Here is a 22,003-nt window from a genome sequence, read left to right as displayed (position 1 = left end):
CTTTGTGTGTGTCTTACAAGGGTCCCTGGATTATGAGTATTCCCTACTGTGTGCAGTGGGGCAGGTGCAGGTTTAGGTGTTTACTAGAAAGCGTGGGAAAGCTGGCAGCAGAGGGCAGGATTTGACTCAAATATCCTGTTGTGTCTGGCCTGCCTTAATCAAAACAGAATGATACAAGCATGTAAAATTGAAGATATACTACTTACAAATCTGGAATTTTGCTTCTTTTAAGAAATTGGAAGGCCTAGCCACCATGCTGTCATGTTGCTTGGGGAACAGCTGACTGGGACAGTGGTGGCTGTGCCCGTGGACTGGCTTGTGCCCAGTTCATTCTCCTTCCATTCCCTTTCCTCTTGCAGGTCTGAGGTCAGATGTCAGTGGTCCTCGTGTTTCTCTTGTGGTAGAGTAGCAGTTCTCAGCGGCCATGTATTGGTTACAGCTGAAAATGTGAAAACTACATTGAAAGAGCTATGTATTTACTCCCAGTAGCTTTTCTCTGTATGTTCCTGCCTAGGTTCTTTGAAGAGGAAAGTTCATAGTATATGATTAACATTTATTAATTTTTTGCTTTTACTTTCAAATCAGAATTCTTTTAAATTAATTATATATTTTTAGCTTTTCATTTTGAAATAATGTCAGACTTAAAAAATTTTGCAAAACGTAGTAGTTGTAAGATACCCCTCAGCTTCCTGAAATGTTAATATCCTGTGTAATCATGGTATAAGTATCACAGATTCAGTTGGCATTGAAGCAATGGATAGAACTTCTTCAGATTTTTCCCACTGTCCCCTCAATGCCCTTTGTCTGGCTTAGGATTCTTCTGTATCAATGCCATGTCACTACCTGTGACAGTTTATCAGTCTTCCCTTACTTTTATAAGCTTGACACTTTTGAAGAGTACTAGCTAATTATTTTGTACAATACCTGTCAGTTTGGGTTTGTTTGATTTCCTTTGCATTCAAATCAGGTTTGTGTTTTGGCAAGAGCACTGTGGAAATGAAGAGGCAGGTGGCATTGATACTTGATATATCTCCCTGCTAGTGATGCTAACTTCTTTCACCTAGTTATGTGGGGCCTTCCAGGTTTCTCTTGACAGAAAATATTCTACTCTAGTTAGTAAATTTGTGACGGGAGCAAAAGACACAAAATATTTGAGTCAAATCCTGCCCTCAGCTGCCAGCTTTCCCACGCTTTCTAGTAAACACCTAAACCTGCACCTGCCCCACTGCACACAGTAGGGAATACTCATAATCCAGGGACCCTTGTAAGACACACACAAAGAAGCCCCAAGGGAAACCCACCCACCCATGGCTGATCAGGAGACCTCAGGGAGGCCATGCAGGGTCGGCATCCTCAACATTACTATTTGTTTCTGTGTAGTTAATGAGTATATTGTGTGGAGATTCTGCACATATCCTACTTCTCATCATACTTTCTGATAAGAACAGATAGTACACTTGATCTTAGCCAAAAAGGCCGAGAAGCGATCATCATACTTTCTCTCATTAAGTTTAGCTTTCACTGATGATTCTTGCCCACAGCAGTTACTGTGGCAGTGTTGGCCAAATGGTGACTCCCTTTCCATCATTCTGTCTGTGTACGTTCATTGGCCTTCTACTCCAAGGCAGAACCGTTGCTTCTCTCCCAAATTATTTATCTCAGTATGGGCTCATGGGTATTTATTTTATTATTGGGGTATTTTAATCCACAATGTCAGCCATATTAATCTTTATTTTGTTGTGGGAATATATAGATTTGACAATTGGGAGAAGCTTTGAATTGTATTCTGTGTCCTTTCAACACATTTTCATCGTTTTTGGTGCTTCACTTCCTTACTTTCTGGCACCAAGATTCTCCAGGCTTCCTTCGTCCTTTCCCTGCTGTAATCTTATATTCAGCCATTTCTTCAAGAACCCCTGGTTCCTCTTAGTGGAGAATGATATTTAGAACCAAGATCTGGGTGGAGGGTGTGCTTATTGCTAGTGGGATGTCATTGCTTCTAGGCTGTTTCAACATACAGATGGGAATTAGTGTGTGTATGTACCCATATCTATTTCTTTCTCTATTTGTATGTGTACCCAAAACCACTGCTAATACCTTCAATCCAGTCCATCACCACACAATGTGTCCTAGCTTTTCCCTCCTTGTTTTTAGCTGCTTTTTCCAATAATGAGAAACCTGGCTTCCTTATTTCCGTATATTTACTTATTTGCTTAAGCTTAAAATACACACAAATAAGTTTCAGGATTGCTAACTTTTGCTCCCGTGACAAATTTACTAACTAGAGTAGAATATTTGTATGCAGTTCTTTTTGTCTTTATTGTGCCAAAGTTTATTATTTTAGTGTTTCAAAGTTATTTGGGTTAGGTTTTTTTTTTATTCCTTGCTTCTCATTGTGATTACTGTACTTGTTTTATAGTTTTATTCTATTTTGGTTCTTCTCACAGCCAGGTTGATTTTATGTAATTATTTTTTGAATAAGTGAAACATTTATTACCAAGGTTCTAAAGATTGGAGCTGTATTTAGAGAACATCGTCTCTTCCTTTTCCTTACCACCTCATTTATAATTCTTTCTTCCCAACCCATTCAAACCCACCCCCTGTAGACAGCAGTGTCTTCATTCAGTGTCTGACTTATCCTTTCTTTATTTCTTTTTGCACAAAGGAGTAAATGCACGTTTGTTTTCCCATATGCCCTTTTTACATGAACAGTAGCACACTGTAGATAATGGTTTGCATTTGGCTCTTTTCCTGTAACAGTAGACCTTGGAATCGCTCGCTAATTCATTTCTTACGGCAGCGTGGCACATCCATCGAGTGTCCTGAGTTTATCTGAGCTCTGTCCTGTGACTTGGGGTTTTCATTTCCAGCAGTTTGCTTCATTTACTCTCCTGAGGTAAATAGTCTTGTTCATGTGCACTTTTATTTCATAGGAGGTGTATTTTCAGGGTAGATTCCTAGAAGTAGTCAAAAGGTGTGTGCATTTGTAGTTTTGCTGGGTATTGCTTAGTTTCCTGTATAAGGGGTGCACAAATGTCGACTTCTGTCAGCAAAGGATGACCTCGCCAGTTTCCTGACAGCCTTGCCTCCACAGTCGTGTTGCGCTGTGAAACTTTTGGCATTCTGGCCCATGGTTTCACTTCTGTCAGGCCAGTACCTAAGCATGCTATGGGTGGATCCTACCATAGGTGTGTTTAACCTTTTAAAAATCTGACGAAAACTATTTTCCAAATGGGTGTACCATTTTGCATTCCCATCAGCAATACAAATTACATGGTAAAAAGGAATGAGCATTCAAGGCATACAGAGACATAGATGAACCTTAAATTCATTTTGCTTAAGTTGAAAGATGCCTGTGTGAAATGTTACATACTGTATGGTGCCGTTCATAAACATTCTGGGAAAGGTAGAACTATACGTATAATAAACGGAGCAGTGGTTGCCAGAGTTGAGTGGAGGGTTGAATAGATAAGCATGGGATTTTGGGCGGCAGCGAAAGTATTCTGTATAATAATGTAAATTTAAAAAATCAAATTAAATATCATATGCAAATTTTAAAAGATCATTTAGGAGGTTGGGAGATTCCAGGATAGAATACAGACTGTAACAAAAGACCCTGACTGTATTGCAAATGCATGAAACACCCACATTGGAGGGGCTAAGGACAAAGGTGCTGACTGAAGTCACTTTAAATGACTGGGGTTTTAGGACTGAAGACCAAAGGAACTGTACAGATAGCCCTCACTTTACTGTGCTTCTCTTTATTGAACTTGACAGACATTGCATTTTTTAGAATTTGAGGGCAAGACTCTGCCCCGACCCCCAGCAAAAAGATTACAGCTTGCTTTGTTGTAGTACTCGCTTTATTGCGGTGGTCTGGAAATGAACCCACGGTATCTCCAGTGTAAACACTGTGTCTGGTTGATAAAATTGTTCCCCATGCGGTTGAAAGTAAACCACTGATTTTGTTGTGCTTGGGCACTGGGACTGAATAAGAAATGGATGGTAGATGGTAGAAGCCGGGTGTTTTCCTGTGTCATACGTGCTCATCCACCTCTGCCTTGGTTGGTGTTTGCGTGAAATGAAGTTGAAAGTGTCCGAAGAGAGGGCCCTCAGGAGTCCTGAGTGCATGGGGAAAGCAGTAGAAAGAGGGTCAACTGGAAGGAAGGAAGTGACAAGATTGGGGGAGATTTAAAGGCGGTGTCTTCGTCTGCTCAATTTGCCATAACAAAATATCACAGACTGAGTGGCTTAAACAACAGACATTTATTTTCTCACAGTCCTGGGGACTGTAGATCTTAAAACCAAGATGCTGTTAGGGCTGGGTTTTGGCGAGGCTTCTGTTCCTGCCTTGCAGATGGCCTTTCCACCGTGTCTTCACAGGACCCAGAGAAATCTCCGGTGTCTCTTATTTTAGGGATGCCAGTCCTAGTGGATCCAGGCCCCACTCGTAGGACCTCATTTAATCTTAATCACCTCTTCAAAGGCTCTGTCTCCAAGTGCAGCCAAATGGGGGTTAGGAGGTCAACACAGAAATTTTGGGGACACAATTCATTCTATAACAGGCAACTATAATAGAGAAGATGGGATTAGTCTGAAGGTTTTCTTTAGAGAAAGGCTGTTGACGTTTGATTTGAGAGGTGGCAGGAATGGAGTGGATGGAGTTCTGAGGCTGGAAATGAATTACCTTTTTATTTTTAAAGGACGAAATGTGTTTGCCTGTGGATCAGTGTCAGCTTGACATTCAGAAGGCTCAGGCTTGAATAACTGAACTGGAGGAAAAGTTTCTGAGCGAGCAAGGTGCCGTAGACAGACTTGGTTTGGAGATGGAGGTGCTTCAGGTGCAGCTAGGTCAGCGTCCTGGTGTCTTCTGCCAGCAAGTTCACTCTTCATTCGCCAACAGCATGTTTGTTTCAAGGGAAAACATTGTGTTTAATGTAAAGTTCGAAGACAAGGGTCTCCCGTGTAAATTGTAGATTCATTTCAATGTACCTGAGCTGATGCCCTCCTGCTGGCTGGGGAGTGATTTCCTTGCCTGTTTTAATGGCTGTGGTGAGGTAAGGGTACCTATCTGCTGGGGTGGGTGGGCTCAGAAAAGAAAGACTTTACATGACCGAAGACACAAGACCCCTGCAGCACCACTGGTTGTACGTCTTTCTGTCCAGGTCATCGTCCTGTGTGCTGAGGCAGTTCAGTCAGGGAGGGCTGGGCTGTGGTGTTCCTGCGTTCCATTTCTAGTAGAGACCTGTTTGCTGAGATGTGCTCTTCTCAAATGCGGAAGGTCAGTCATGTCTTAGTTACCTAAAGCACCTGAGGGGCTGGAGGAGAGCTGTGGTACGGAGTCCTTTCCGTCTGGGTTTTGGAGTCCATTAGACTTCCAGTAGATCTGTCTTTCTTGTTATGCTCAGCTCAGTCTGTTACCGAAATAAAATTGCATTGTATGTCCATCAGGGATATGGGTTAGAAGGATGCTGATCGTTTAGTCACGTGAGCAGTAATGGATCAGATCTCACAGCAGGACAGTTGCACTTCAGAATGCTAACTGTCTTTAAAAGGAAACTCTGTGAGAGAGCCACAAGTGTGTTATTTTGCACAAAGATTCATGTTATTTTAGTTTTCTGTATGTGTCTTTTACTTTTAGGATGCCTGGCAATGACATGTATGATAAGGTGTTAGGTTTTTGTTTTGTTTTGTTTTGTTTACAATGAAAAGAAATGAAAGCAATTACATTTTTACATAGTCATTAACGTGACTAATATTTATTTATTTTTTCAACTTGTGCCAGACGTGGTCGTTCCTGTGTGTGCGTTCCATTTAGTCTTTTTGGCACTGCTGCCAGGTAGGGATCTGGATTAGCTCTGTGCTGGGAGCACTGTGCCTGGTGGGCCCGCAGCACTCGCTGCTGCCCAGGGGCTTCGGGCACCCTGGCTTCTGCCTTAGCTCTGTGTGCCTCACATCTGACTTCAGTCTTCATTCTTCTCACTCATTTGCATGTGGTCTTTAAAAGAAACTGCGTTGTTTGCATTAATTTTTGTAGTAGGGATTAGAGTCGGTGATACCTGCATGGGGCTCTGGAATAGTCCGGCTGACTAGCAGCCTTCAGCAGGGAGGACAGCAGCGCCGCAGCGCAGCGGGAGGCCTTGCCAAGGCCCAGGCGCGCCAGTTAGAGCAGCAGCTACAGGAGCTACGGCCCGGCCCCACCCCGTGCCTCCAGTTGTGAGCACAGTGGTGGGCAGACATCTTCACCTCTCCACTCCACCCTATTTTTAGGTCTTGAGTTCGGTTTTTAATAAGAATACTTTTCCACCTTCAGAAAGTTACTTTTGATATGTTTATTTGTGGTTGCATATACTCTTTTTTTTTTCATTGCTTTTAGAGAGAGAGGAAGGGAGAGAGAAACACTGATGCAAGAAAGAAGCATTGATTGGTAGCTTCCTGTATGCACACAGACTGGGGATCAAACCCTCAACCTGGGTGTGTGCCCTGACCAGAATCAAACCTGCAACCTTTTGGTTGTGGGACAAGGTTCTAACCAACTGAGCCACACTGGCAAGGGCCAATAGCATATTACTTTTTAAAAGTAATGAACTGATACAGTTGGAGAAATATACTATATGAGGGATTTTAAGTTACTATCAAAAAAGCATTCCAAATATGACACATTTATGGACGTTGTTCAATATTTGAAGGGGGTTTCCATTAGGAGAATGACAGAAACTCATGATTGAAACAGGTGCTTTGCTGTTTTATCAGCTACAGACTTTTTAAGTTTCTAACTCAGCTATTTGATGGCCATCTTACTTCAGGAAAATGATCTGATGAAAACCATTTTGACTTTTGTTTTCAGGACCAGAGGGGTACATAACAGATAGTTAACAACAGGGGTAGGGAAGGAATAGAGCTTATGTTGTAGTTCCCCACCCCCACCCCCCAACAGTAAACATCAGACTGATTCATTAACAGACTTAAAGAGAGAAGTCATGGGATCATCTCAGTCTATACAGACAAAACCTCTCTTTTGGTGAGAGAGTGACCTGTAATTTCCTTTCTCATCAGGTTTTTGTGTTGAGGTTATGCTGGCCTCATAGGATGTGCCAACAGGGGTCCTTTGCTCTGTGTAAGAAACGGAAGCCATTCATTGGGAACTGAAAGTTTTTTTGTTTTGAGAAGGCTTTTAATTGCAGAGTCAGTTTAGTAGTTCAGTTGGGCTTTTTCTCAGACAATCCTTTTATCTAATGTTCCAGTTTTTGGCATTAAGTTATTCATAGGAATATTCTCCTCTTAGTGTCTGTGGCCTCAATGTTGACAACCCTTCTTTTCCTTCCTCCCTTCTTGCCTTCCTTCCTCCCTTCCTTCCTTTTTTGGTAGAGAATTTTTATGAGTTTGTTTGAGCCAAACTGATGGCACGCGAGGAAGCAAGATCTCAAATGCTCAGCTTAGGCATGTGTCCTGACCAGGAATGGAACCTGCGACCTTTAGGTTTATAGTACGATGCTCCAACCAACTGAGGTACGCTGGCCAGGGCTACTTTTCTAACTTCTTGAGCTAGACATACAGATCACTGATTCCCAGGCTTTAAATAGATATACAGTCAAGCCTATTTATTTTCCTTTAGATATGACTAGCTGCATTTACAATTTTTCAAATTTTTATTCTTCTTGCAGCAATAATTAAAATTTACATTCTCCATTTACATGCTTATGAAAATACTAATATGCACAGGTAAAATAAGTAGCTTGTGTAAGATGGAGCCATTATCTTCCTTCTAAGGATTGAGTTATGAATCAGATTTCTTTATGAGGCGGCTGTTTTATGTTAAAATTACACATATGCCATCAGTGCTGTAAGGGCAGATACTTTCTTTTATTTTCTTTTTTTCTTTTTTTTGTTTTCAGTTTATTATAAAAGGATAACTCAGGAACAGCCATATGGAAGATGTGTATGGGGAAAGGGCAGGAACTTTCTTACTCTCTCAGAGTCTGCTGCTGTCCCCAAATCTCTACGCTTTCACAAACCCGGTAGCTCTCCTAGGTCTTCTGCATTACACAGGCACAGTTGATTAAGTCGTTGGTCATTGGAGACTCTTCAACTCCCAGCCCCTCTCCTCTCCCTGGCGGGGGGAGTGGCGATGGAAGTGGGACTGAATAGTACAACCCTCTAATATTTTATTTTTGATTATTTATATTATATTATATTACATATTACATTTGATTATTTATTTTATTTTATGTAATTTATCTTTAATTATGCATATCCCGTTGGTGCTCTAACAGCAGATGTTTTACTGACCTCTCTGACCATCCAATTGTGCATTGTGAGTTCAGTCAAAAAAGGGAAGCTTTTTATATGTATTACTAAGTAATTGACAGTTCTTGAGGACTTAATGTGCCTTTAATCTGTGTGTAGGTGCTAAGATAGGAGTTGTTTTGTGTTTAGAGTAATGATCTTCTGAAAAGTAAACTTCCAGAGAAGTGTTCACTGTTAGGTGCCGACAGCAGAATGCCCCGTGGCCCAAGGAGCTCACAGGCGCCTGGTGTGTCCCTTCATGGACTCAGGACCGGCTGCAGGACCTGCAGGGACAGCTGGCCTTCTCTCAGGGGGCAGGCCGTGGCTGTGTCCATGGAGTGTCAGTCCTTGAAGAGCCTTTATGTCATCACACTGCTCTGAACATAGCTCAAGGTGTCTTTGTCTTCTTTACCCACGTCTGAGAACTTTAAGGCGTTTAGCTTTTATGTGGAGTTTAATAAGCATACTGAATAGCATAAGATAATATAAATGTGTGGGGGAAATATAGTTCGAACATGTAATAAATTGTTTATTTTTGGTTCCAAAGTATACTTTATTTGGTAAACTTGTTACTTTAATGCACATTAGTTCCATAAATATAGGTAGTTTCTACATAGATGATTTCTAACATAAGTTTCTTCCTCAATAACCTAATTGGAGTGCTTTTGTATGCATATACAGTTTTGAACCCATTTGAGAAATAGGAAAATAACTGGAAAACAAACCTCAGGAAAAACAGTCCCTGAAGTGGAAAGTGTCCCATTGGTACTTGGTTATGGTGCCCACTGCGGAGGCTGCCCTGGATACTGGCCCAGGGCAGGGCTGTACGTGTGGGTTTGCTGTGTAATGAAACCTGGTAAGCTGGGTGAAATGGTAGTAATTCTTTAGTTTGACTTAATATGTAAGCTCTTTTTTGTGTTCAACATTTTATATTTGTAAAAAAATTACTTACTGATTTTAGAAAGAGGATGGGGGAGAGAGACAGAGACAGACAGACATGGATTTTTGTTGTTCCACTTATTCATGTCTTCATTGTATGTCCTCTGATGGGGATGGAACCCATGACCTTGGTACATCAGGACAATGCTCTAACCAGCTGAGCACTCAGCCAGGGCCTGTCCAATATTTTAAAGCACAAAGACTAGAAGAAAATTAGAAATAGTGACAACTTGAAAATATAACATAACAACTACATAAAAATCTTGTAGAAAAATTAATTTGTATGAGTTAATATAGCATACTTTTTATTTATTTTTAAGTATCTTTTATTGATTATGCTATTACATTTGTCCCATTTCCCCCCCTTCATTCCCCTCCACCCTGCACACACTGTCCCTCCCACATTCCCCCCTTTAGTTCATGTCCATGTGTCTTAAGTTCTTTAGCTTTTATATTTCCCATACTATTCTTGCCCTCCCCCTGTCTATTTTCTACCTACCGTCTATGCTACTTATTCTCTGTACCCTTTCCCCCTCTCCCCTCCTCCCACTCCCCTGTTGCTAACCCTCATGTGATCTGCATTTCTGTGGTTCTGTTCATGTTCTAGTTGTTTACTTACTTTGCTTTTGTTTTAGGTGTGGTTGTTAATAACTGAGTTTACTGTCATTTTACTGTTCATATTTTTTTATCTTCTTTTTCTTAGATAAATTCCTTTAACATTTCATAAAATAAGGGCTTGGTGATGATGAACTCCTTTAACTTGACAGGTGACTGTCCCCTTAATCTCTTGCTGCTTCTAGGATTCTCTCCTTCATTTTAATCTTGGCTAATGTAATTATGATGTGCCTTGGTGTGTTCCTCCTTGGGTCCAACTTCTTTGGGACTCTCTGAGCTTCCTGGACTTCCTGGAAGTCTATTTCTTTTGCCAGACTGGGGAAGTTCTCCTTTATTATTTGTTCAAATAAGTTTTCCACTTGTGGCTCTTCCTCTCCCCCTTCTGGTACCCCTGTAATTCGGATGTTGGAACGTTTAAAGATGTCCTGGAGGTTCCTAAGCCTCTCCTCATTTTCTTGAATTCTTGTTTCTTCCTTCTTTTCTGTTTGGTGGTTTCTTTCTTCCTTCTGGTCCACTCCATTGATTTGAGTCCCAGTTTCCTTCCCATCACTATTGGTTCCCTGTGCATTTTCCTTCATTTCACTTAGTGTAGCCTTCATTTTTCATCTGATTTATGACTAAAATCAACCAGTTCTGTGAGCGTCCTGATCACCAGTGCTTTGAACTGTGCATCTCATAGGTTGGCAATCTCTCGGTCACTTAGATGTATTGGCTCTGGGGCTTTGATCTGTTCTTCCGTTTGAGCCATTGGGGTGGGGGAGTCTGGTCATGCCAGTTATGTAGTGAGGGGTGGAGCCTTAGGTGTTCGCCAGGGAGGAGCAATCCAGGTTGCTGGGTTGTGACAGTCTATGTGGGGGCGGGGTCAGAGAGGGAACAATGGCACTTGCTCTGCTCTCTCTTGGATTTCAGTCCATTCTTTTGCTTCCCACAAGAAAACTGGGCCCTTCTGATGCTGGTTCCCAGGTGGGTGGGCTTGTGTATGCTCTAAGACCCCATGGGGTCTTCCCAGCGAACTCTCCTGTGAGGCTGGGAGTCTCTCCTGGCACCTCAGCCCCCACAGGTGTTTTTAGTCGGTGCTTTTAGGCATTATTTCCTAGCGCTGGGGTCCTAGGTTGCGCAGTCTATTTCGTTGCTGTTTGTTTTTGCCGGGTTTATTTGTATGCGAATATGTGACTGGAGTCAGCCAGCCACCTTGAGTGCCTCACTGGGTCTGCTTATTGCCGCCCCGTGCCCGGGGTCTATGGCCGAGGCTTTTTCCTGCCACGACCCCTCTCGGCCGGCAGCCAGCTCTGCCTCTCTTACTGGTCTGGATGAATGATTGTTGGACTTCCGTACAATTCAATTTTCTGTCAGTTCTGGATGCTTTTTTGTTCCTAAATTTTTGTTGTCCTTAATTTTGGTTGCGCAAGGGGGAACAGTGTGTCTACCTGTGCCTCCATCTTGGCCAGAAGTCCAATATATCATACTTTTGATATGCCCTTTCAGTTAAAGATTCTAAAGTGTTAAGATAAAGAATAAATCATTCACCTGTGCAGAAAACTCAAGCATGCATTAAATTAATAAGACATGTTTGTGAGTAACTTAGAAGATCATAGATTTTTTTCAGGAACTTGTAAGGAAGATCGTATTGCAGTTACTTTATGATGAACGTTCAGGACCCAGTAATCTCTCGGTTGAAGTGAAGTGCATGATGATGGAGCATTTTATTGTAATAGTGCAGTAGTCCTCTCAGTCTGACAGTTAGCTCCGGAACAGCAGAGAGCAGCCTTTGACCTTTCCGTTATACATCAGGGACAAAATAATAAGAGGCCATTTCTTGTAAAAGAACCATCCAAAAATTGCAGAGGTGAAGAATTTAGGGAGAAAACCACCTTGACCAAACTTCGGACTAAAGATTTAACTAGTGCCGAGGGACGTTTAGAAAGTGCGGCTCTGGAACTTTCCCACTGCGTACTTGTCTAGGTCACCAGGAAAATAGTTATCTCCATTTATTATCTGGGTCCCGTGTACCCTCGTTACTTCGTTGTCATTTTACGTTTTACAAATAATTTACAGAAGCAAGACTGAGTAATAATTTAAAACAACTTTATTAGAAGTTTTGGTACAAATCTTTGAGTGCTAAGTGAATTTTGGCACACAAACATAAGAAAGAAAAGAATATTGACACATACGAAGTGAAATAGGGTGGGTGAGTTTCTTGAAGCAGATGTCACGAGGTAGAGACCTCCCTCTGCACGGCCGGAGTGAGACCCACAGGTGCTCTGTCCTTAGAGCTGTTGTTCACTTGGCCATGATTTTGAGGATGAGGAAGACTTGTGCTCTGAGATTTCGTTTTTGCCATGGGCTGCTGTCATTGGTGTCCTCGAGTGCTGCTCTGTCTGCATTCATCTTTTCACTTATCTAATGGTTTGTGAAAAGTCTTTGCTGTCAACTTTCTTCTCCTTGCCATTTTTCGAGAAAAATGACAAATTCTTAAGAATTCTCACAAATTGAAACACGGTTACAAAGCTGGTCTCTCAGTCAATAAGAAAACTGAAGGGTAATGATTCATTTCACTGTCACTTTGTCCTTCTAGGCAGTTCCCTCTCCCGTTTCCCCATTATTCTAGTTGTTAACATAGTTGGGAATCGCCGAATATGATAAAATAATTCTTAGGATGATGAAATTCTCAGATACAGGAAAACAGCTGCTCAGATCCATCTTATGACTCAGGTACACACCAGAGGTCTTGTGGACTCACCTAGTAATTGCAAGACAATATGTTTTACTCTATTTTTTAATTTTTTAAAGATTTTATTTATTTGGAGAGAGAGAGAGAGAAACATTGACGCATGAGAGATACATCAGTTGGTTGCCACTCCCACATCCCCGACCTGGGACTTGGCCCGAAACCCAGGCATGTGCCCTAACAGCCTTTTGGTTCGCAGGCTTGTGCTCACTCCACTGAGCCACACCAGCAAGGGTGTGTTTTTACTTTTTTTTTAAGTAATTTTTTATTGTCTTTTGGATGACCAGTCAGCGAGAGAATACAGGGAAATGTATGACTGGCCCCTCAAGTAGCTGAAACCCAACGTCTGCGTTGGGCCCTGCAGGCCCGGCCTGTGTGCGGCCTGTGTGCAGTGTTGAATGGTGCTGTGGTTAATGGTGGGGAGGAGTGGGGCCCTTACGAGTGGAGTGCCTGTGACTTGTGTTTCAAACCCAGAGCCTCTTTGAGCACTCCTGAAATTTGTTTGTAGACAGAGTCATCTCAGCTCAGTTTGTTCGGCAGATTTAAAGCCCAAAATTACTGTGAATTTACAGGTCAGTAAACTATTGGTGGGAAATTTACTGGAAAACTTTGAAGTTTGAGATAGATAATTTACAGTAAGACACTAAAGATATTCTTTCTACAAATTATTAAGGAAAAACATAAAAGAAGATCTTGAAGATAAGTTATTTGTACTTAAGAGCTTGGAAATTAAAATTAAGTGCATTGGTCTAAAAGACTAGAATTTGTTGAGAAACTAAGATTTAGTAACGTAAGTGTCGAGTACACAGTGAAACACTTTAAAGAAGCAGAAGTCATTAAAAAGAGGGGCAGCAGCAGCGTTAAGTAAATGAGTTGCATAAAAAGCATTTAGATCTTGAGAATGGTTTAGGAGGAGAGTGCAGATTCTGAACATGAACGGATTGGGTGGAGTCGGTGTGGTGGCAGGTGGAAGGGCTGGAATGGTCTGAGGCTGTGGCCCTGGGTGGTGCTGTAACGGCTCTTCCCTGGCCCTTCCCCTCTTAGCTGGAGAACCCTGATGGAGCAAGGACAGAGGCCTTGGAGCAGCCGTGGCAGAAGCTGGATGGTGATGGTTTGGAACAACCTGGGCTCCTCACAAAGGTATTGGTCTTCAAGTTCTCTTGTTAAGGTGTGTTCCTTGTCAGAGGACCTCTCCCTGTTGTAGAAACCCAGACCAGAGAGAGGACTCGGTGTTTCCAGGGCCCTTTGTCTCATAGCAGAAATGGGGGGCATGGAGGCTTGAGGCAGAGCTGCCCCTGCAGCCCTCAGGTCCTTCATGCTGCCCCTGCATGGGAGGTCTTTCTAGACCTGATGGAGCTTCACTCAGCGCACCTTGTCACCTTTGGCCTTTTCTCCTGGATGTTGAAGAGAGAAGTTCGCCTTTGATGCATGGAGAATAGCTGTCCTGTTCTGACTTTTCTCCGCAGAGTGCTTCTCTCATCTCACATAGTCAGCTGTGTGCACCTGGTCTCCAGCGTGGACCTGTGAGGCAGTCTTGCACTCAGAGCGTATTGGGAAAGCAGGCTGTCCCAGTTTCTGCCATGGTGACCGAGGGACAAACAGGCTCTGCTACCCAGTTAATAATACCTGCAACCTCTGTTTTGGGGATTTCAGGTTTATATGAAACCACTCAGGTTGCATATTCTTTCATAGTTATTTTCATTGAGACATAATTCACATAACATAAAATGCCATTTTTAAGTGTATATATTAAATAGTTTGTGCATTCATTACAACAAATTCAAGAACATTTTCATTACCCAGAGAGGAAACCTGTCCCCATTATCAGCCCCTCCTCTTCCTCCCCTCCCCGCAATCCCTGGTAACCACCAGTCTACTTCTGTCTGTGGGTTTGCCTGTTCTGGACATTTCCTGCAGATGGACCTTTAAGTGTGTCTGGATTCTTTAACTGAATGTGTTTTGTGGTTCATTAATGTTGTAGTGTGTCCTACATCACTGCTTTTTGTGGCTGGTGATGTCCCATTGTGTGCTTGCACCGCATTTGTTTTCCTGGTCACCTGCTGGTGGACACTGTGTTGCTTCCACCTATTGGCAGTTGTGAATAGTGCTGCTGGGAGCACTCTTGGACATGTTTTCATGAAGATGTATGTTCTCTGTTCTCTCTGGTGTGTCATCACTAATTTTTGTGTCTCTTGCTCTCCTTCCCCAGGAGTGTGGACAGGAATGCACACCTGAAATCGCTGAACTGATGAGCCAACGTGAAGACAAGACTGGCAGGGAGCAGTGGGCAGTGTTGGGGCTGCCAGCAGAGATGCAGCACATGCAGCTGCAGACCCAGGTGATCCAGACGCTGTCACTCAACTCCAGGACCCAGGGTTTGGGAGAGATTTGTCACAGTGGACAGATGTGCACTGCAGGCTTCCTGTGTCTGCTTTCTTGTTTTTTTTTTTTTTGTTTTCACATCTTATGTGGGGCCATTGAAAGTAGAGGGCCACACGTGGACATCTGGTGGCAGCAATTCAGGCCAGGTGGCGGGGACATACTCTCTGCACAGCTCGCACTTCCCTATCAGTGGCCTGTCACACTCCTCAAACACAGCAGTGCTGTGCTAGCGAAGGGGTGCTGAGGTATGAGAAGTGCTGGCCAGGGCCTCCTTGGGAGCACTGATTCTCCTGGGCAGCTACCATGCCCAGGGCCTTGGGGTCAAGGCCATATCTTAACCTGGCTGCTGCTTCCCCAGTACCACCTCAGCACTGCCTCTCTCCTTTCAGCCGGTGCCACCCCTGGAGCTGGAGGCGCTGCGCTTGAGTCTGAGCAACATGCACACAGCACAGCTGGAGCTGACACAGGCCAACCTGCAGAGGGAGAAGGAGACAGCACTGACAGAGCTGCGGGACATGCTTAATAGCCGGCACGCCCAGGAGCTGGCCCTGCTGCAAAGCCGCCAGCAGCTGGAGCTGGAGCTTGTTAGGGAACAGCACGCGCGGGAGCAGGAGGAAGTGGCACTGAGTTGCAGCCGGGAGATAGGTATGTGTGTGCGGGCAGGCATGGGCTTGAAATGACCGTCTGGCAAGCACAGATCCCATTTCTGGTATTTGGGGAGGCAGGCAGCCCCCTTAGAGGTTCCTCCAAGGTGAGGTGCTCTCACGCTGATCTCCCCGCCCATGCTGAAGCTGTGTGGCATGTTCCATGTGCAGGCACTTGCCCCGGCCATTGCCAGGCCCTGTTTACCCCCTGACTGCGCAGTGCATCCTGCTCTGCCAGCTCTGCGTGTCCTTATCCTGCTTCGCCGTTCCCTTGCTTCTTCCCAGATCTCCAATCGGGCTTGGGTTAACTTTTGAAATGGTGTCTTTGGAGGTGATTTGCTCACGTTCTGGAGGTGTCTGTACCTACATCATTGACAGGATTGTGTCTGTGGCCAGTCTTTGTCCAGCCCAACCCAGATGCTCCTGGACACAGACCCCAACATCCCACTCAGTGCCTAGTGGGGCCACGGTGCTCCTTGTGGGTGGCCGGCCAAGGAGCCTCTTCATCTTCTGAGTCTCTGACCTAGACTGAACTTTTTATGTCTAAAATATACTTTTATGTTTTCATTTCAGTATTTTTGTACATTTTTGTTAGTCACTACTTCTTGTAAACGTGTTTTTAAAATAATTGCTTTACTAAGCGAACTTGAACAACAATAAAAAACGAAGTAAGTAAAATAATCGAGCAGTGATTCCTCTACCACACGATTCACCCATGTAAAGGGTTCGTGTCAGTGGTTGTGAGTGTGTCAGAGTCATGCAGACATCACAGTCTGCATTTAGAACATTCATCACCCCAGAAGGAAGCCAGTGCCCTCTGGCAGTCGTTCCCCTTCCCTGCTGGCGTGAACACCTGATTATAGGCCCCTTTGCTGAGTTTTTCATTTGGAAAAATAAAGCAGTGTGCCAGCTCCAGGTGTGTTGAGAAGTCCCCTTTCTGGGTCTCTTAGGTTCTTGTAGTGCTGTCCCACATGTCTTCATTTAGATCCAAGCAAACACAAGTATATTGTCTTATTTCTACCCATTTGTGTGTGTGTGTGTGTGTGTGTGTGTGTGTGTGTTTTAACGTTTTTTTAAAACAATTACTGATTTTAGAGAGAGGGGGAGAGAGAGAGAAAGAGAGAGAAACATCTATTTGTTCCACTTATTTTTGCATTTGTTGGTTGAATCTTACGTGTGCCCTGGCAGGGGATTGAACCTGCAACGTTGGTGTATTGGGACAGTGTGCTAACCAACTGGGTTACAGCCAGGGCTGTATGTTAGTTAAAATACGAAATATGCTCTGCCTTAGGCTCCCCACAAAGCCATCTTCTCATCTTCTTGGTGGCACCCAAGAGCAGGTCTGTGGAGAGATCTGTGCCTGCCCTGTGCTCAGAGTGGCTCTGTCGTGGCCTGGCCCCTGTGGACAGCGTGGGACCTGCACTCAGGGTGGTGCCCTTTGCCTTAACTCTGGACTTGCTCAGGCTGCGCACATGGCACCACTTCTCCCCAGCTCCTCCTCAGTGCTTTCCTGAGGCTCCTGCCGTCTCTGCCTGACGCTCTGGTGTTTGGGTCTGCACCCATGTCTCAGGCCTAACTTGGCTGTGCCCAGCAGTCCAGTAATGTCTCCCTCCTCCACTCCCCAGCACCTACTCCTCTTTTCTTGTGCTTCTTCCCTTTCAGGGTTGGGAGTTGTCGGGTCCTAGAACATCTTTACCTGCCTTCTGTCACCTAGCCTGGCATCTGGCCCAGTGTGGAGCAGACAGGCAGAGGTCCCTGTGACCAGAAGAAGAGGAAGGTTCAAGGCTCTCAATGACTGTGCACTCCAGAGGCAGCCTTGTCTGCTTGTCTTGGACTGTCCTGTTGGCTGGAAATCTTGTAGTCTTTGGTTTGGGCGTGAATATGATTTGTTAAACTAGACATCATCATACTCTTGCTTCTTGCTCCCTCCCAGATGCATCTTGTCCTGTTGACCCTGGTGGGTGTCCACGGAGCAGCCAGCAGGAGCCAGGAGCCTCTGGTCTCCCGGGTGATCAGCTTGTGGGAAGGCCTGAGACTCAGTGACCTAAGAGACCTTTTATGTTTTTTTTTTGCAGCTGAGCTGAAGGAGAAGTTACAATCAGAAATGGAGAGAAATGAGAACATAATAGAGGTATCTGTGATGAGAAAATGCCGCTCTGTGTGGACAGTGTTTTTCCTTTCTGCTTATCCCACCAGCTTGCCCCCTCCATTGAGACCCCCCACAGAAAAGTCCCTCACCTTGGTATACACCAGGCCCAGTCAGAGCTTTAGTTGGCTATGTTGGTAGAAGTGTGTTGCATTTTCTTTCAGATGTAGAGTATTCTTGTTCTTTTTACAGTTTGAATTTGTCAGAACAACTTGTGTAACATGAGGCTCTTTACACGTCTGGTTTCCTGAGTGGCTGTTGTGGCCTGGCCCTTGCTGTGCTTGGGACACAGACCTCTGTCCTCATGCAGGGAGGTGCCAACCACAGCGATTAAGGGAGATGCAGTGGGTGGGAGTGCTGGGATGCTGCAGGGAACCTTGGGACTGGCAGAGCCTCGAAGACGAAGCAGCCAGGCCAGGGCGTCCGCCCCTGGTGCACCACGGTCAGCTCTGTTCACATTGCCAGCAGCACCGGCATGGCCTGTAATGCCCTCCTGCTCCCACCCCACACCTTCTTTTTAGAGAAAGAGTTATGTTTTAGGGTAGAACACAATGAGCTCTCTTCTGAGGAAGTCTGTCACTGGAACTTCTGAATCTCGTGACCTATCTCTTTCTAAAAGTGACATTTGTGGAGGGGCATTTGCACTGGTGACAGCAGAAGAAATGGGTGATATCAGGGAAAACGTGGGCAACGTTAGGAGACAAGTGACGTCGGGGCACGTGAGTGTTTCTGTCCCGGCCGCTCTGGTCAGGCTCTCTGTGGGTGCAGGCCTGTGCCCCAGCCCCTACTCCTTTGAGCTGGGTAGTGAGGGCTTGTTCCCCAGGGTACCTGGGACAGAGCCCAGCCCCCCGCAGAGGTCAGTGATGTTGTTGTACGGTAGCACCCCCAGATCTTCGTGGGGGCAGATCTGCGGGTGCCTGAGAGGGACCGCCCTCCTGTGCTGTGTGTTCAGAGATGGGTTCTGTTTCTGGGCAGGTCGTCCTCATTTCTTTTCATTTGCTTTGTGGGTCCCGTTGGTCCTTTTGATGCTGTCCCTTTCAGCAGTAGTGGAGGGAGTAGCTGGACATCGGAGCTGGTTTCCCATGGTGGCAGTCTGGTCTGGGCAGTGGGTGACTGCCCAGTTTTTGAGCGTGTGATTTAAATTTTTTAATGACAGAATCAACTGTTGGTCATGCTCTTTTTTTCTTACCTAAATTAGAAGTTGAAGCAAGACTATGAAGCTGAGAGAGATTCATTCTTAGAAAGCCTACGCAAAGAGTTATCTGCAAAGCATCAGTCAGAATTGGAGAGTTTACACAGCCAGTTTAAGAAGGAATTGGCAGAACAGAAAGCTGAGCTGGAGAAGATTTTTCAAGCCAAAAATCTGGCAGAATGTGAGTACCTAATTATGATGAGCAGGTCTGAAAGGGACCAGATTATCCCGTGTGGTTCTGGAACACCAGCGCCCTATATGTGCTAGACTTGTGGTTGAGTATGAACTGCTTATGTGTTCAAATGCCGGATAACAGTGCATGTGACACCCTTGGGTGACAGAAGTTCAGAGCCATCGTGGGACAGTCAGCCCAGGGATCTCCCCTCGTTGACCACAGACCTCTCAAGTTCCCTAAACCTTCCTGAAACTTCTGTTTCAGAGAGAGTTTTTGCTTGTTCCATTATTAAATTGCCATCAAAATAGGAATGTTGGGATTGTTCACTTTTTAAGCTTGTTCCCTGTTACTTGACAGCCATCTGTCAGAGCAGCTGTCTGCTGGTTGGCTGGCCTACACCCCTCCCCGCCTCCCAAGAACAGCAGGGGTGCTAGAACGGGCCTGAAAGGGGCAGGGCGCCTCAGGTGGGAGGCGGTGGCGCTCAGTGCCGTCATCCCACCAAGCCCTGCTCATTGAGGGTTGCTGAGGAAGAAAACCATGCTGCCGTAAACTGAGTGTGGCCTGTGCTCTTCAGTGTCCCTCCAGACGCTGCAGGCTCAGCACGATGCCGTGGTGACCAGACTCCAGGAAGACCTGCAGTCAGAGCGCTGCCGGCACGCTGAGGACCTGGACCTGAGGGTCAGAGAGAAGGAAACAGAGAAGCAGCTGGAGGTGAGCGACCATTCACTTAACCACTTAGAAGATTTTAGGTTGAGGGCATTTCACATTGTTATTTGCTCAAATTTAAGTACTAATTTAAGGCGACTGTTAGATTTGCTGGAGCTGGTGGATGAAGTGCATGCACAGAGTCTGAAAGGTTGATTTAAGTTATGTTTGATCTTAGATGCAGAGAATTCACGTTCTTTGCAAGTGCCCAGAGATGTTTATAGATTCAGGGTATGAAGGGTGGAGGGCCGAGTGCTCTGACCATAATTCCATTAAAAGTTTTTCTCAGAAAAGTTAAGCAGAAACATTCCTACTGCTCATGTTCAAAACTCATTTCCATTGAAACACTGCATATCAGAATGGGGCCATGTGGCCGGATCTACTGAGACCTGGAGTGCTTCTGTCACTAGACCACGAATCAAGCAAGGCCCCAAGTCTCGGTTTAAGAAACGAAAAAGAAAGCAAATCAGGGATGGAGGCAGTCACAACCTGTGCGTGGCTTTGCAGAGAAGAGGGGAGTCATGGAGCCCAGGGCAGCCTGTGTTGGGTCCCGCTGCTCTTGCACCTGCTCCCACCACCTCTCCTCCAGACCGAGGCCATGACAGCTCAGCAGAGCCTGGGCCACACACTCACCTCCCCGATGAGAAAGGGAGGATGGGGGGCACCTTCTCTTTTGTGCCCTGGAGGAGAAAAGGCTAGGGGTCCTCGGGGCCAGCGCTGCCTTCTGTCGGGCTGACCGGCCATGCTGCCCCCAAGCCCCTGTGTGGGTAGGCGGGTTGGAGCTGCTCTCTGCTGCCAGTTCTCTTTCTTTCCTTCTCTCTGTCTCTCTGTCTCTGTCTCCCTCTCTCTCTCTGTCTCTCTCTGTCTCTCTCTGTCTCTCTCTCTGTCTCTCTCTCTCTCTCTCTCTCTCTCTCTCTGTCTCTCTCAGGGTGGCCGGCATGCAGCATGAGCTTGGTGTGCTAGCTCTGTTCACCCCTGAAAGAAGCTGCTTCCCAGGAAGGTTGACCAAGAAATTCTGAGAAAATCCAAACATACCTCTTGGGATGAGTGAGGGAGGGCTGAATCACAGATGAGAAGGAAAGGGCCATGAGGCAGAATGTGTTAGAGTTGACAACTGGGGGATCTCTTGGGAGACTGAGTCATGTGGTTGGTGCCAGTGTACCCACCTCATGGGCCCCGCCCCCGTCGGCCCTTCTCTGACTACGTAGAACAACAGAAGAAGTTCTTAGTTCTTGACCTTGATTGTGAGAAGTCATCGTCTCTGCAGGGAACAAGGCCAGGCAGGTGAGCAGGGTGATCTGTGAGAGAAACACTAGGCGCTGGTAGGACTGTAGTCAGGAGATGGCACCTTTAAACAGGACAACTGGCAGTTTTTCTCTGGTGCCCCTCTTGCTGGTGTTCTCTAGGCTGGACGTGTGGTATTCGAGCTTTTACTGCAGGTGCCCTCTCTCATGCCTGTTGGTTGCAGGGCTAGTTCTTGGGTGATGTCACACTGTCACCTTCCTTTTCTAGTTGGAGAACCTTCAAGCATCTTATGAAGAGCTGAAGGCTCAGTCACAAGAGGAAGTCAGGCGCCTGTGGTCCCAGCTTGAATCCATGAAAACCGACAGACAGGAGCTGAGTGGTAAGGAGCTTCATGTTGAGGATTCAGAGCCTCAAAAGCTGAAGTTGTGTGTGTGTGTGTGTGTGTGTGTGTGTGTGTGTTTTAATCCTCACCCGAGGACATGCTTATTGATTTTAGAGAGAGATAGAACAATGATCTGAGAAACATGATCGGTTGCTTCCCACACACGCCCCTACCGGGGATCAAACTGGCAACTGAGGTCTGTGCCCTAACCAGGGATTGAACCTCAAACTTTTGGTGAATGGGATGATGTTCCAACCGATTGACCCACCCAGCTAGGGCTGAAGCGCTGTGTGTGTGTGTGTCTGTGTCTCAATCCTCACCTGAGGACATTTTTTATTGCTTTTAGAGAGAGGAAGTTAGAGGCAGAAGGAGAAGGGGAGGAGGAGAGACAGAGAGCAAATCATCGGTGTGAAAGAAACACTGATTGGTTGCTTCTAACCTTTCGGTGTACAGGATGATGCTCCAACAAACTTAGGCACACTGGCCAGGGCAAAGCTGTGTGTTTTTAACTGGAACCCCAAATGAGGGTATAACAGTTGTGGCGAGTGCAAAACGTGATTTGTG

At 45.3% G+C, this 22,003-nt stretch overlaps 1 protein-coding gene and 1 pseudogene across 7 annotated transcripts in view; one reads left to right on the top strand and one right to left on the bottom strand.

Annotated features, from left to right (window-relative positions):
* Positions 1–22,003, top strand: part of PCNT (pericentrin) — a 121,048-nt gene that overhangs the window by 4,018 nt on the left and 95,027 nt on the right. For all 7 annotated transcript variants that reach the window (XM_037065155.1, XM_037065153.1, XM_037065156.1 and 4 more), the window contains exons 3-9: positions 13,613–13,708; positions 14,778–14,906; positions 15,340–15,595; positions 17,670–17,725; positions 18,939–19,113; positions 19,682–19,818; positions 21,325–21,436. In XM_037065155.1, the coding sequence (XP_036921050.1) occupies positions 13,613–13,708; positions 14,778–14,906; positions 15,340–15,595; positions 17,670–17,725; positions 18,939–19,113; positions 19,682–19,818; positions 21,325–21,436 (961 nt within the window). The remainder of the gene's footprint in view (positions 1–13,612; positions 13,709–14,777; positions 14,907–15,339; positions 15,596–17,669; positions 17,726–18,938; positions 19,114–19,681; positions 19,819–21,324; positions 21,437–22,003) is intronic.
* LOC119000360 (uncharacterized) lies at positions 1,365–1,488 on the bottom strand (annotated as a pseudogene).

Source organism: Sturnira hondurensis, unplaced genomic scaffold (genome assembly GCF_014824575.4).
Source record: "Sturnira hondurensis isolate 20B ecotype Veracruz unplaced genomic scaffold, ASM1482457v3 Scaffold0015596, whole genome shotgun sequence".
Lineage (NCBI taxonomy): Eukaryota > Metazoa > Chordata > Mammalia > Chiroptera > Phyllostomidae > Sturnira > Sturnira hondurensis.
This window is presented reverse-complemented; position numbering and strand designations above follow the sequence as displayed.